This window comes from Neofelis nebulosa, chromosome 7 (assembly GCF_028018385.1).
Source record: "Neofelis nebulosa isolate mNeoNeb1 chromosome 7, mNeoNeb1.pri, whole genome shotgun sequence".
In the NCBI taxonomy this organism is placed as follows: Eukaryota; Metazoa; Chordata; class Mammalia; order Carnivora; family Felidae; genus Neofelis; species Neofelis nebulosa.
In genome coordinates, this window is record NC_080788.1 from 133,128,117 (window position 1) to 133,144,407 (window position 16,291).

At 40.8% G+C, this 16,291-nt stretch overlaps 1 protein-coding gene across 1 annotated transcript in view; it reads right to left on the reverse strand.

The window, feature by feature from the left end:
- The window catches only part of PTPN21 (protein tyrosine phosphatase non-receptor type 21), an 84,182-nt gene that overhangs the window by 28,508 nt on the left and 39,383 nt on the right, over nucleotides 1-16,291 (reverse strand). The window contains exons 4-10 of the mRNA XM_058739956.1: nucleotides 12,711-12,808; nucleotides 10,818-10,885; nucleotides 9,935-10,005; nucleotides 6,891-6,978; nucleotides 6,420-6,508; nucleotides 2,896-2,983; nucleotides 1,905-1,984 (exon numbers count right to left, since the gene is read on the reverse strand). Of these exons, the coding sequence (XP_058595939.1) occupies nucleotides 1,905-1,984; nucleotides 2,896-2,983; nucleotides 6,420-6,508; nucleotides 6,891-6,978; nucleotides 9,935-10,005; nucleotides 10,818-10,885; nucleotides 12,711-12,808 (582 nt within the window). The remainder of the gene's footprint in view (nucleotides 1-1,904; nucleotides 1,985-2,895; nucleotides 2,984-6,419; nucleotides 6,509-6,890; nucleotides 6,979-9,934; nucleotides 10,006-10,817; nucleotides 10,886-12,710; nucleotides 12,809-16,291) is intronic.

Sequence of the window (16,291 nt, forward strand, 5' to 3'; positions counted from 1 at the left end):
AGGGAAGGGGTCCCCAGGGCAGCTACGGACCCCCAGGGCAGCTACGGTCAGCCTCTCTGAAGAGGGCCTCCTCTGATCAGACAACTAATGTAGTGGGAGAATGAGGCATGCAAAGGAAAAGCATTTCAGGCAGAGGAAGGGGCAAGCACAGCATCTCTAAGGGCAGAACATATTCACAGACCAGAAAGGACACTAGTGTGGCTGGGAATGGGTGAGCAGGAGGAGGGTGTGTAGGAAATAAGGCAGGAACCAGGCAAGGACCAGATCGTGGACAGCTTTGTGCTTTCAAGTATGATGAAATTCCAGTGCAGGGTTTTAAGAAGAGTGATAGGATCTGACCCATATTAAACTAAGACCAGTCTGGCTGACTTATGGAAAGCAGGCTATAGGCACGGCAGGTACCGAAACAAGGAGGGTGTCAGAAGGCTACTGCAGTATTCTAGATTAGAAACACTGATGGCCTGGCACTGAGTTGTTAGCGGAGGAGGTGGTCAAAGTCACATTTCAGATATATTTTGAAGGCACAGCTTGCTGATGTATTGGGTGTGAGATGAAATAAACAAAAATCAAGTGGGAATTACGTAGGTTTGGGGCTTGGGCAACGGGGTGAATATGGAGTGTTGCCACTTATCGAATGAGAAAGGGTAAGGAAGAGGCAGATTTGGGGGCAGGAAGAGAAAGAGCATGTCAAGAGTTTCATTTTATTTATTTATTTATTTATTTTTTTTTCAACGTTTTTTTATTTATTTTTGGGACAGAGAGAGACAGAGCATGAACGGGGGAGGGGCAGAGAGAGAGGGAGACACAGAATCGGAAACAGGCTCCAGGCTCCGAGCCATCAGCCCAGAGCCTGACGCGGGGCTCGAACTCACAGACCGCGAGATCGTGACCTGGCTGAAGTCGGACGCTTAACCGACTGCGCCACCCAGGCGCCCCAAGAGTTTCATTTTAGACACAGCAAATCTGGGATGCCTCTTAAGTCACCAAGTGCAGACATCAAGTACGCAGTTGGCTGTGCTCACGGAGAGGACTGAGCTAGAAACAAAATCGGAGGCAGTTCCAGCAGACAGATGCAATCTGTAAGCCTGACACAAGGTGAATCCCCTGGAGAACAAGCATAGGTGGGAAAGAGGTCTGAGGATTACACCAGCAAAGATGACTGAGAAGAAACGGCCCAGAAAGAGGAAAAGCAGGAGAGGGTGGGGTCTTGGCAGCCAAGGAGGAGCAGAGTGCAGAAAGGAAGGGGTGGCCAGAGGTTAAGTGCTGCTGAAAGAACTTCTGTGGTCCTGACAGGACCATGGGATGAAGGTCACTGTCACCGTGACAAGCAGTGTCAGTGTGTGGCAGCTAGGGGAGGCAGGGCAGAAAGAAGGAGAGAAAACAAGTCTATACAACTCCTTTGAAGAAATTTGCTATATAGGAGAGCAGAGATATGGAGCCGTGGACGGATGGCGTGTGGAATGAAGGTCAAGTGTTTTAAGAGATGCAATATTATAGCATGTTTGTATGCTTATGGGAATGATCCAGCAGAACGGGGGAAGCCGATGCGGCCAAGAAAAATATTCCTTAGGAAGGAAGGCATAAATTCTCCAAACGGCTTGACAAGCTGAATAATTACTCAAAATGCCAATAAAAAAAAATTCTCTTTTTAAATTTCAAGAATCAGTGATTCTAGTAAATAGGTGAAGAAAATCTTAGAGGCATATATCTGTAGTTATTAGAAGTCATCCAAAGATAAATGAAACAATATTTTTGAGAACTATTTTAACACGCAGTTTGTTTATGTCCTAAAACTGTTATTTTCTACAAAATTTTCCTTTCTAAATGACACGATACAGCCAGCTCAAGATGAAAACTCCTAACCTCATTATTTTCTACAATTTCCATGAACAGGATGTACTCACAGGCTGCATTGATTTAGTCTGTAGAATTTGTGTCGCGCAACACAGAGTCTCCACACGTATTTTGCGGTTTCCATGTCTTCCTAGCAAATGAAATATGCATAAAGTAAATGAAAACACATTTACAACTTGATACAGAGTTTGTCGGAGAACAAGACATGACTGGGGGATATAATATCCCGACTCTTTCAAACACACCGACTCTTTCATTTTCTAATGCTGCGCCTATCATATGAAGGCTCTAATTAGGATTTAAATTAGGAAGACCAAAAACAAAAAAAATGTTCTAAGGGTATGACTCTTACACTGAACAGTTTCAGATGACTTAGAAATTTTAAAAATTATGAAAATATCAACTTGTATTTTGACAAATAGATACTCAGAGACAATTTAAAAAAAAAGCATTTGACTTGGTGACTCAACACTGCCTTTGTCAAGAGAGCAAAAGCAATTAACTGTGAAATAATATTTCTACAGAGGCATTCACTTAGCAACGGAAATTAAGATGTTAGTACTTACTTTCTCTCCTATTTAGTCCCTTTAGTTTACTTTAAAGATCACCATACCAGATAGTATTTATTCAAGGACTCATTCATTCAACAATATTTACTGAGCAACTACTTTTTGCCAAATGCTATTATGCAAAATGTTATTAATATTTTATGTTTTATAAAAGTACTAAATATTATAATTTTATTTTTTTTAATGTTTATTTTTGAGAGAGAGAGAGTGAGAGCGAGCATGAGCAGGGGAGGGGCAGAAAGGGAGGGGGACAGAGGATCTGAACCAGGCTCTGTGTGGACAGCCCAATACGGGGCTCAAACTCACGAACCATGAAATCATGACCTGAGCCGAAGTCAGACATTCAACCAACTGAGCCACCAAGGTGCCCCAAATATAATTTTAATGCCACCTCCCTCCTCAAACATGCACAATGAAATGCTAACTTGTTAACTTCTAGGGAAAACGTTCCAGATTCCTAGTGTTTACTCACAGTTTGAAACTGGATGGTCTCCTCTTTACTGGCCAGCTCTAATGCAAAAAAGGACTTATTGTGGGACATGTGAGCAATATCATGCCACCTACAGAATAACAAATAGAAAACAGCAATGTGAGTGTCACTAGAAGATGGAACATAGGATTTTTCCTTCTCGAGCTTGATGTGTAAGTTAATATTTGTTAATCGTCTTAAAAAGAAAACAGTTGTTTTAATCAGCTGGCATGCATCTTCTCGTTGAAGTGACAACAGCTAGTTGCAAAAAGTAAATATATGTAGACTAGGTGAAGGCAAACAGTACTTAAAAACATTAAGATCTGTCTATCCTCGTTTGCCAGATTAGTTTGATCAAAGAGGCCTCTCTGAGCTGGTTGCCAATGCCTCCTTCATTCATTCAACAAACATCCATTGTAACAATGCCCGAAATCGTGTTAGGTCCCAGGGATACTAAGATCAGTAAGGTACGGTGCTTCCCTCAAAGAAACACAGTTGGAGGGTGGGGATGAGAGAGAGAACATAAACATAGACATAAGCAAGTACCATTAAGTTTTTCAGGTAAACAAGGCACAAAGGTGGAGGAGGGGTGCTCTAAAAAGCTTCAGGGTGAAACAAAGGTCAAATGCCAGGAACCCCAAGAGTGAACTACTCCGGGTGTGTTCATCAGGTTTCAAACTCTGATCCTGTATTTGCTAACTGTATTTTACCAAGTTTAGATTTTATATATTAATATTTTATTACATAACATATAATTTTATAAAAGGGAAAAATGGATCTGAAAGAAAAATTTTACCTCTCTTCATCCTTCTCCATTATATTAGATTTATTTATCTTAAATATATTATTTTTTTTGAGAGACAGAAGGCGCAAGTGAGTGAGAAATAGAGGGAAAGAGAGAATCCAAGAGGGGCAGAGAAAAAGAGAGAAAGAGAGAGAGAGAGAGAGAGAGAGAGAGAGAGAAACGGGGCTCAAGCTCACCCAATGTGGGACTCAAACTCATGAACCATGAGATCACCATCAGCTCAGCAACTGAGCTGAAGTCAGATGCTTTACAACTGGGCCACCTAGATACTCTATCTTAAATTTATTTAAATAAATAAAATTAATTTTTTGTGATTCAGTGTTTAATTGTTAAACCTAAAGATTATCAGCATCATTATTAAAGAAGGCTATTTTAAAAATTCGTACCCAGTGAGATAAAAGAAGCTGGCTGGAGGCCTCCAGTTTTCATAGGGCCCTTCGGGCACTGTCAGAGTCCTGCCTTGCTGGTGCAGTCCAGATCCTTTTCTGCCCTCTGACCCCCAACTCACACTTAGAAGACTTAAATGAGCAACTTAGGGCCATGAGAGCAATTGCCAAAGGGGAGTGCTGCTGGACCGAGGGCAGTACAGTCTGGGAGTGGGTTTATGCTCCCCACACTGGGTACACTCTCCATGGTCAAAATCACCATGGAGAATTCAGAGCCCAAAAGGCAGTAGTAAAGGAAAATAAGGAAAGTAAAGGAAATGAAGGAAGGAATGTCAGCTTAGAGTTCTTCAAAGGAAAACCTAGTTCTCAAGAAGAAACAGAATGGTTTTTAGAGAGCTTGAATAGTGGGGAATTAAGTTTCTTTTAATAAAAGAAGCCATTTGAGGATGCGGAGAAAGAGGATCTCTTTTGCACTGTTGCTGGGAACGCAGACTGATGCAGCCATTCTGGAAAACAGTATGGGGGTTCCTCAAAAAATTAAAAATAGAACTACCCTACGACCCAGCAACTGCACTACTAGGTATTTATCTAAGGGATACAGGTGTGCTGTTTCGAAGGGGCACATGCACCCCAATGTTTATAGCAGCACTATCAACAATAGCCAGAGTATGGAAAGAGCCCAAATATCCATCGATGGATGAGTGGATAAAGAAGATGTGGTACATATACACAATGGAGTATTACTCGGCAATCAAAAAGAATGAAATCTTGCCATTTGCAACTACATGGATGGAACTAGAGGGTAATATGCTAAGCAAAATTAGTCAGAGAAAGACAAATATCATATAACTTCACTCATGTGAGGACTTTAAGATACAAAACAGATGAACATAGGGAAGGAAAGCAAACATAATATAACCAGGGAGAGGGACAAAAACATAAGAGACTCTTAAACATGGAGAACAAACAGAGGGTTACTGGAGGGGTTGTGTGTGGGGGGGAATGGGCTAACTGGGTAAGGGACATTAAGGAATCTACTCCTGAAATCATTGTTGCATTATATGCTAACTAACTTGGATGTAAATTTAAAAAATTAATAAAAATTTAAATAAATAAATAAATAAATAAATAATAAAAATAAAAGAGGCCATTTAACACAGTGGTTAATCTGTGGGGAATCTGAGTTTAAGTGGAGAATCTGAGTTCTTGGTTACGCCAGTTTATAATTGGGTGACCTTAGACAAATCACTCCATTTTTCTAAGGCTCAATTAAACCATGTGGAAAGTGGTGGTAGTACCATCTGCTCAGAGTTGTAAAGATCACATGACAAAATACACAGAGAGCACTCAGCACAGAACCTGGCTCATGACAAGCACTCAATAAATAGTAAACACAAAGGAACCCAGAACCAAAACTGATATAATGTTTTACTGCTCTGCAAAAACAATATGAACTTTTAAATTTTCGTCAAGAATAGAATCAAAGTAAAAAAACAAAACAAAACAAAACAGAATCAAAGTAAACAGAAAATAGAATCTCTGAATAATACTATTTCTATGAAATGACACTTTGGATTTTCTAGGATATGAATTTTAAGGAATGAAAAGGCAGGGATTGAATAACATGGTCTAATTGGCTATCTTCAAGATATAAATTCAAATACAGAATACTGAAAGGGAAATTTAAACCACCTGCAATTTCATTGTTTGAAGTTGGCCACTATTAGCACATTGCTATAGATCCTCTCGCTATATACCTACTAAGATTTCCACAAATGAATAGCATCACATTTTTATAATCAGGAAAAAAATGAACATTATAAAAAGTAACTGAACTTTGCTTAACCAAAAAAAAAAAAAGAAAGAAAGAAAGAAAGAAAGAAAGGAAGAAAGAAAGAAAGAAAGAAAGAAAGAAAGAAAGAAAGAAAGAAAGAAATTTGCTTAGATGCTAGTATTTTAGGAATTTTAGTGCATGACTGGAATCAGAGAAAGGCCCAGATTTTCCACAAAAAGACAGTCCTAGAATCTAGAGCTGAAATTAAAAACTCACATCAAAACAAAGAACAGCCTCCATTTGGTAAGAAAAGGGTCACCCACCTTTAAGCATTTCATAAGTAGGCCATTATTATAAGCACTGTTTTCCACACATTTGGTTTTGAAGAAAGTGGCTTATAAAAGAACCAATGCAGTCAGGTGTTATTTTATTCTAGGAGGGGCATATTTCCATTTCCTAATGAGACCCAGGGTGAGATCTGTGGGCACTATTACTAGTATATGTACTAAAAGCTATCACCAAGAGGAGCCGCAGAAAAGTGCACAGGATGTAAGCAAAGTACCTAAATATCACAGGAGGCCTTCCATTCTTGTGTTTCACGAAGATGCCTTCAAGACATGCTCCAATGGATATGTCACTGCCTTGGCTATCCTGAAAGGAGAAAGCACAGAAAGAAGCATTTGGGCAGCAGGTGCATGAGAAGTGTGACAATGAACCCAGCTTAGCAGATGCTCAGAAGACCTACATGGAGGGCAAAGTCTGAAAGGTTTAAAGGAAACACCTTGTCAAATAGGTATGAAAAGAGGACAAACCGGGCTCCTCAAAGAACCCATTTTCAAGAGCATTTCAAAGAACAAATTGCAAAACAGGAGTGTGTTTTACTAAGAAATTTTGGTCACAGGTCCTCAGCTTTCCAGTTTCCAGACTTTCCCATGCCTCCCGCCTCTGCAGCACAGGGTGTCCCCAGGCCTCACCACTGTCCTCTGAGCTCCTGAGATGGACTGGGAGAGCCCAGCCTTCATGCCACACTCACTTTTGCGGGGTAGCTCTCTTCTCCATAGCCGTCCATCCTCTCTACCTCCTGCATGTACAGCATTTCAGCATCAGGAGCCGTGAGCCTTCTGCAACCCAAAAGATGTGAGGTTGATCACAGAACCAAAAATGGGGGTGGGGAGGAGGCGGTGCTAAAAAACTACATAATCAATTTGGCATAAGATATTTACAAACATTTCAAATTTTTAAGCATACCAGAAATTACTTCAACCGATCCATCAACATCAATTGAAAGTCAACTACACGCACAGCACTCTGCTGAACGCTGAGGGTTATAAAGATCCCATCCCTGTACTTCGGGCAGGCCAGGGGGACGTGGGGAGTCAAACTCCCTAATAAGTCTTCACTGAAAGCTGGAATTCATTTGAAACCACTAAGTAACTGCTTATTATCCAAAATATCAGGCAATACTAAGCATCGTGTGCTAAATGCCAAGCGATAAGTGTTAGAAGATGGTAAGGGTTAGAAGATGGTAATCCTTTTCTGGGGGCAGAGTTACAAGGGTGGGCAGGAAGGCAGTGTGGGTAAAGAAGGTTCTCAACTGCATGGAGGCTTGTCCCCCCCCAGCCTCATCTGCTGTTCCTCCAGCATCCATAAGGCATCCCACCCTGCAACCAAGCCATGATGTTCTCTCATGCTGGCCTCTGCACATGCTGATCCGTCTTCCTGGCACAACCGTCACTCACCTGTGCACCTGATCAATCCCTAATAGCCTTCAAGAGTCAGCCTACGTATCACTCCTTTGTCACCTGCTGTGATATCCCTGAGTCTAAATCAGATGCCCCTGCTCCATCCATGCAGACCCACCACATTCTATGCACACCTCCCCCACTGCACTCATATCACATTGTTAGTTTATAATTACTATTCCAATGCCTACCCCTTAAGACTCCAAAGCAGGGAATACATCCTTTGATGGCAGCTAATTGTTCTATTTATCTTCATGCCACAGCATCCAGCCTCATACAGAATAGTACTAAACTATCTTTTAAAAAGATGCACAAACAAGGGGTGCCTGGGTGTCTCAGTCGGTTAAGCGTCCGACTTCGGCTCAGGTCATGGATCTCACGATTTGGGAGTTCAAGCCCCGCATCAGGCTCTGTACAGCCTGCTTGGGATTCTGTGTGTCCCTCTCTCTGCTCCTCCTCCGCTCGCACTCTGTCTCTCTCTCTCTCTCTCTCTCTCTCTCTCTCTCTCTCTCTCAAAAATAAATAAAGATTAAAAAAAATTAAAAAAAAAAAGATGCACAAATGAGTTCATGAAAGTAACAAAAGATAGGGTGATAAGTGCCTGAGGGATGAATTATGCTGGCAGAAAAGAAAAGGTTTATTTGGGACAGCAAAAAGTGAAGCCAGAAAGGCAGGACGTGACCAAGTCTTTAATCCCAAGGCTAATGAACTCAGGCTAGTGGAAAGCCAGAAAAGACTCATGAGCACTTGGGAAAGCAAGGAGGAGAGATGAAAAGAAAGTGGTGTTTTAAGAAGATTGATCTTGGGGTGCCTGGGTGGTTCAGTTGGTTAAGCGTCTGACTTCAGCTCAGGTCATGATCTCAGTTTGTGAGTTCAAGCCCGGCATTAGACTCTGTGCTCACAGCACAGAGCCTGGAGCCCACTGAGTTCTGTGTCTCTCCCTCTCTCTCTGCCCCTCCCCTGCACCTGCTCACTGTCTCTCTCTCTCTCTCCCTCTCAAAAGTAAATAAACATTAAAAAAAATTTTTTTTTTTTAAAAAGAAGATTGGTCTCTAGTGAGCAACTCTATGGATTTGAGTGGGAAGAGACTAAAGACAAAAGGTTATTTTTAATGGGAGGGGATGAACAATAGGTTATAATTAGATACACCTGGGTTCAAATCCCGTCTCTCCCACTTGTAGCTTTGGGCAAGTTATTTACTCTTTTTGAGCTTGGTTTTTTCAATCTGTAAAAACAGAATATCATTTACCTTAAAGAGTGGTTATAAAAGCGTAATGTTATCTAACATACCTGGAACTATGTAGCATTCGGTTGAGAGTAAGACCTAGCATTCTCCGGGGGAGGATTTTTTTCTTTTTCTTTTTTTTTCTTTTTTTAATGTTTATTTTTGAGACAGAGACAGAGCATGAGTGGGGGCAGAGAGAAAGGGAGACACAGAATCCAGAGCACAATCCAGGCTCTGAGCTGTCAGAGCCAGATGTGGGGCCAGAACTCACGAACTACAAGATCATGACCTGAGCCGAAGTCAGACACTTAACCGACTGAGCCACCCAAGTGCCCCATGGGGGAGGATTTTTCTTACACACAACACATACAGGTTCACTACCAAATGAGGCCATTATTTACCCACATGCATGGGCCAGGGCAAGAAACACAGCTCATGGTACAGATTGCCCAGAAGACAGAGATACAGTTTCCAAAGGTATACTGGGGGGTAACTCTACACGGGCTGCATCACAATAGGAAACAAGTCTCCCTAATCTTGCATTAACCCACGTGAGACTAGGTCACCACCGAAACCTTTACTATATGGAGTAAAGAAGTGGCACCCTTCAGTGACTGGCTGCTTTCAATGTTCTCAGCTTCCTCACTGATAACCATGGACAGTAAATGAATTAACACGGGGAAGTGATTAGAACAGCACTTGGCACACTGAGTGCAATGGAACGCTGGCTCCCCAGAGCAGAAGTAGTGGCTGCAGCAGCACGAAAGCTCCAAGTTTTAACTGTGTCAATACGTATATCATAGTCAACCCAGCTTTGCTTCCACACGATTTCCATTTCTTATCTCTTAGTGTTACCTGTATTTCTTTTTTTTTTTTTTTTTTTTTCTTAAAAATTTTTTTAACGTTTTATTTATTTTTGAGACAGGGAGAGACAGAGCATGAACAGGGGAGGGTCAGAGAGAGGGAGACACAGAATCTGAAACAGGCTCCAGGCTCCGAGCTGTCAGCACAGAGCCCGATGCGGGGCTCGAACTCACGGACCGCGAGATCATGACCCGAGCTGAAGTCGGCTGCTTAACCGACTGAGCCACCCAGGCGCCCCAGTGTTACCTGTATTTCTGATGCAGTAAGGCCACTTTTTGGGTTGCTTCTTCCAATACTTTTTCATCTTGTAACCACCCCTGAAGAAAATACACTGCAGTAAGTATGTAAACAAGCCACCGAAATTTCTTCAGAGGAATCACCGCTCCTGTTAGTGACTCCTGTCACTAGCAGGCAAAATTCGGACTAGTATCAGCATGCGGGAGATTTGCTTAAGTATGTGATCAAGATCCTTCTAAGGAATGAAGTAGCTTGTGCTCAGGAGCCAAAACACCCGCCCCGCCTTCTCAGTTCATCCCGGAGAAGGTCTCAGCTGAGTTATTTCAGGTTGGCAACATCACCCATCAGCCAGTTCTGAGTCCGGCACAACGACAACATCTTGTGTGTTCCCTGGCTGGCTGTGTAGACACTCACAAGAGCATCATAACACCTCCCGTAGTTGTTCCAATGTGGTTTTCCTGTCAATCACATCAGTAGTGACTTTAAAAAGCAGACAGCAGTGTCTTCTTGCCATCTACTTTTTACACTGCTGCTGAGAAGCCAAATTCATTCCCACATAACTGAGAGGTTTCGAGCCTTCGGTTAAAAGCAAAACCTCCGTGGGTTTCCTCAGAAGTTGGAAGTGAATCCCTCTCTTAGACTCACACCCAAACACAAAACAAATCTCTCTGGCTGCAGCCCAGTGACTGCACCCCTTCCATTTCTGTGGGTTTACAACGACCAGTAAGACTACAAAGGAAAGCACTTCCACTTGAGTTGTTTATGAGGCAATTGATTTTTTTAAACACTATTCCAGCCCAGTAAATCCACCATATGGACTTTGTTTTGGGGATTATTAAAGGATGTGGAAATAAACTATTTATAAAAAGCCCAATGTTGAAAGAAGTCTTACCACAGGAAACAAGGCAAATTTCTGAAGGAAGTCCTGGGATTCATATTGATCAAAGTCACCGAAATCAGCTGTGCAAAATGACAAATATTCACATTAGTTATGTTTAATTTGCAAAGAAAAACATGTACAACCAAATGCAATATGCAGTAGATAGATGGTATGCTTATGACTTAGAAGTCAAATGTGCCTTACAGCTGCTATACAGTATATGTTTTAAAAAGTCTTTTTAAAAATATTAATGGGGTGGCTCACTTGGTTAACTGTCTGACTTTGGCTCAGGTCACGAGCTCACAGTTTGTGAGTTTGAGCCCCGCGTTGAGCTCTGTGCTGACAGCTCAGAGCGTGGAGCCTGTTGTAGATTCTGTGTCTCCCTCTCTCTCTGGCCCTCCCCTGCTCATGCTCTGTCTCTGTCTCTCAAAAATAATAAATGAAACATTGAAAATATATATATTATTTATTATTTAATATAATATATATATTAGGTAAATTCATGTGTCTTAAACTTGGAAAAATACCTACAAATAAAGGGAAAAACTAAGTTACAAACTAAATGTATCATGATCTCATTTTTATGAATAACAAACAAAAGCTACCCTATAATCACGTGTGCTTACTTATGCACTGGAAGATATCAGAAAGAAACCAAACTGTTTATACCAGTGATCACCTCTAGGAAATGAAATTAGATCACCTGAACATGTTACAGCAAGATGTGTCTGCTTTAGAAATGTTTAATTGTTAAAAAAAAAAATGATAGTTCTGCAAAGACCTTATGAAAACCTTTCTTTTTAACTTTTTTTTTAATGTTTATTTAATTTTGAGACAGAGAGAGACAGAGCACAAGCAGGGAAGGGACAGAAAGAGAGAGAGAGAGGGAGACATAGAATCTGAAGCAGGCCCCAGGCTCTGAGCTGTCAGCACAGAGCCCAACGCGGGGCTCGAACTCACGACCTGTGAGATCATGACCTGAGCTGAAGCTGGACACACAACCAACTGAGCCACCCAGGCGACCCATGAAAAACTCTTAAAGCCAAAGATGATATTTAGGAAGATTCAAAGTACCTTGAAAAGGAATATGGCTCCATGTGTATCAGGCATTTGTTTGTCTAGAAATGATATATGTCTCCATACCTTCTAATATCTGAAGGAACTTTATTAAAGATTCTTCTGGTTAAGTTTCAATTCCCAAAATTAATGCCAATTATCATTTGAAATAATGACCCATCAGAAGTCTTCCCAAAATATATACATGCATGTAAATACATGTTGATTAGACATGGGAAACAGAACAGAATGACACAATCCAAAAACACTTACGAAATGCAGAGCTTTATCTGTTATGATTGACAATGCTCTATAATCCAGGACAACTGCTTAAGAAACCAAATAAATGACGTCTGCTAAAAGTATAAGCGTTAATATAACTTCATCAACCTCACTGTTTGCCTGATCTTTCTTCCTAAAATATTAGCTAGCTACAGATCAAGTCCTTGCACTGGAGGAATACACAGCATATTACATGTTGTGTGTGTGTGTGTGTGTGTTTTCTCTGTTTTTGGTTGCTCTGTTGACATAGGCTAACATGCTTCACCTCCAGAAGTCTCATATTTCACGAAAGGTATCCAAATTTATTTTTTCCTGCAAGAAAACTAATTTCACTAACACTACCATAGGAAGTCAGTTATTTTAAGAATCCTTTGTTGTTTTTGTTATAACACACATTTTTTTAAAGATTTTTTTTTTTAAGTTATCTCCACACCTAATGTGGGGCTCAAAATTACAACCCTTAGATCAAGAGTCACATGCTCCACTGACTGAGCCAGTCAGGCGTCCCTGTTACAACATACATTTCAATCTGATATATCCATTACATCATCGATTGCCATTATTTACCTTGAACAGCTAAGCCGGCTAGCTGAATTGCTTGTTCTAATGTACAAGGAATGTTTCCTTCCAAGATATCTTTCTTCAGCTGCAGATAATACTGGTACCTATAAAAAATGTCAATTAAAAAAAGTCAGTATCAATATTACCTCCAATTGAGACACAATACATTTTACAATAATTTGGAAGAAGAGCAAAAACTAGTCAAAGAAAACCTTAACCCCAGATGGTTTCAAAAAAATGACAAGAATGTCCTTGACCATATCTACACCTACACATACATATACGTGCCTGTACGCACACACGCGCGCGCACACACACACACACACACACACACACACACACAATGTAATCAATTTGTTGAATCACTTATCCTTAACTGTAGTTATTTCAAAGCTACAACCACTCAGATGACTGGTCGCCTTTCCAATGCCATGCAAGACAGTTCCTAAGTTTTGTTCTGTTTAGTTGGAGAAACAGAGAATCCATGACCAATCATTACTTTAAAAACCTTGACTAGTCAGAAAGAGAAATCAAGGAATCAATCCCATTTACAATTACACCAAAAACCATAAAATACCTAGGAATAAACCCAACCAGACAGGTGAAAAACCTACACAATGAAAACTATAGAAAGCTTATGAAAGAAATTGAAAAAGACACAAAAAAATGGAAAAAGATTCCATGCTCCTGGATATGAAGAACAAATATTGTTAAAATGTCAATACTACACAAAGCAATCTACATATCCAATGCAATCTCTATCAAAATAACACCAGCATTCTTCACAGAGGTAGAACAAACAATCCTAAAATTTGTATGGAACCAGGAAAGACCCCAAATAGCCAAAGCAATCCTGAAAAATAACACCAAAGCTGGAGGCATCACAATCCCAGACTTCAAGCTGTATTACAAAGCTGTCATCATCAAGACAATATGGTACTGGCACAAAAATAGACACATAAATCAATGGAACAGAATAGAGAACCCAGAAATGGACCCACAAACATATGGCCAACTAATCTTTGACAAAGCAGGAAAGAATATCCAATGGAAAAAGACAGTCTCCTCGGCAAATTGTGTTGGGAAAACTGCACAGCAACATGCAGAAAAATGAGCCTGGACCACTCTCTTACACCATACACAAAAATAAACTCAAAATGGATGAAAGACCTAAACGTAAGGCAGGAAGCCATCAAAATCCTAGAGGAGAAGACAGGCAACAACATCTTTGACCTCGGCTGCAAAAACTTTTTTTTTTAAAGTTTTTAAAAATTATTTATCGAGAGAGAGAACCAAGGGGAAGGGCAGAGACAGAGGGGGACAGAGGATCCGAAGCGGTCTCTGTGCTGACAGCAGAGAGCCTGATGCAGGGTTCAAACCCACAAACTAGGAGATCATGACCTATGCCAAAGTCAGATGCTTAGTTGACTGAGCTACGCAGGTAGGTGCCCCTTGGCCACAGCAACTTCTTACTTGACATGTCTCCAAAGGCAAGGGAAACAAAAGTAAAAATGAACAATTGGGACCTCATCAAGATAAAGAGCTGCACAGAGAAAGAAATAATCAGCAAGACAAAAAGGCAACTGATGGAATGGGAGAAGATATTTACAAATGACATATCAGATAAAGGGTTAGTATCTAAAATCTATAAAGAACTTATCAAACTCAACAAACAAAAAACAAATAATCCAGTGAAGAGAGGGCAAAAGACATGAATAAACACTTTTCCAAAGAAGACATCAAGATGGCTAAGAGACTGGGGCGCCTGGGTGGCGCAGTCGGTTAAGCGTCCGACTTCAGCCAGGTCACGATCTCGCGGTCCGTGAGTTCGAGCCCCGCGTCAGGCTCTGGGCTGATGGCTCGGAGCCTGAAGCCTGTTTCCGATTCTGTGTCTCCCTCTCTCTCTGCCCCTCCCCCGTTCATGCTCTGTCTCTCTCTGTCCCAAAAATAAATTAAAAACGTTGAAAAACAAATTAAAAAAAAAAAAGATGGCTAAGAGACACATGAAAACATGCTCAACAATCATTCATCATCAGGGAAATACAAATCAAAACCACAATGAGATACCACCTCACACCTGTCAGAATGGCTAAAATTAACAACTCGGGCAACAACAGATGTTGGCGAGGATGCAGAGAAACAGGAACCTTTTGCACTGCTGGTGGGAATGCAAACTGGTGCTGCCACTCTGGAAAACAGTAGGGAGGTTCCTCAAAAAATTAAAAATAGAACTACCCTACGACCCAGCAATTGCACTACTACATATTTATCCAAAGAATATAGGACTGCTGTTTCAAAGGAGTGCACACACCCCAACGTTTATAGCAGCACTACTGACAATAGCCAAAGTATGGAAAGAGCCCAAGTATCCATCAACTGATGAATGGATAAAGAAGCAGCAGGGTGTGTGTGTGTGTGTGTGTGTGTGTGTGCAGTGTATACACACACACATAATGGAATATTATTCGGTGATCAAAAATAATGGAATCTTGGGGCGCCTGGATGGCTCAGTCAGTTAAGCATTCGACTTCAGCTCAGGTCATGATCTCACGGTCTGTGAGTTCGAGCCCTACGTTGGGCTCTGTGCTGACAGCTCAGAGCCTGGACCCTACTTCAGCTTCTGTCTCCCCCACTCCGTTTCCTCCTTTACTCACTCTCTGTCTCTGTCTCTCTCAAAAATTAATAAACGTTAAAAAAAATAATTAAAAAAAGTAATGAAATCTTGCCATTTGCAACAACATGGATGGAACTAGAGTGTTTATGCTAAGCGAAATAAGTCAGTCAGAGAAAGACAAATATCATGTGACTTCACTCATGTGGAATTTAAGATACAAAACAGATGAACATAAAGGAAGGGAAACAAAAATAATATAAAATAAGGGAAGAGGACAAACCATAAGAGACTCTTAAATACAGAGAACAAACTGAGGGTTGCTGGAGGGGTTTTGGGTGGGGGGATGGGCTAAATGGGCAAGGAGCATTAAGGAGGACACTTGTTGGGATGAGCAATGGGTGCTCATGTAAGTGATGTAAGTGTTGAATGTAAGTGATGTAATCACAAAAGTCTATTCCTGAAATCATTATGATCTATAAGTTAACTTGGTTGTAAATTAAAAATAATAATAATATAAATAAAAATTAAAAAATTAGAACCCTGACTAGTAACCTGGTAAGATAAGACTTTGGTAGAAGTTACTTATTCTGATGGAAGTTCCCTACCCTAGAAAGTAAAGCCAAAAGAAAATGCTTCCTGATATTTCAGACCAGGCTTATATTAAAATATTTTGAAGAAATCCCCAAAAGAATAGCTGAATAGCTGCTATGATGCTTTCTTAATACTCTTGTAATGTGGGTTTACTTCTGTTTACACTTTCAATACACAGGGCACTAGTTAGCAGCACAAGCTTTAGTCAAGCAGACCTAGGTTAAATTCCAGCTCCCCAATGTAGCAGTTTGAATGAACAAGGGCAAGTCATAACCTGTGGCTTTAACTTATCACCAATAAAGGGGCACCTGGGTGCCTCAGTTGGTTAAGCATCTGACTCCTGATTTCAGCCTCAGATCATGATCTCATGATTCTTGGGACA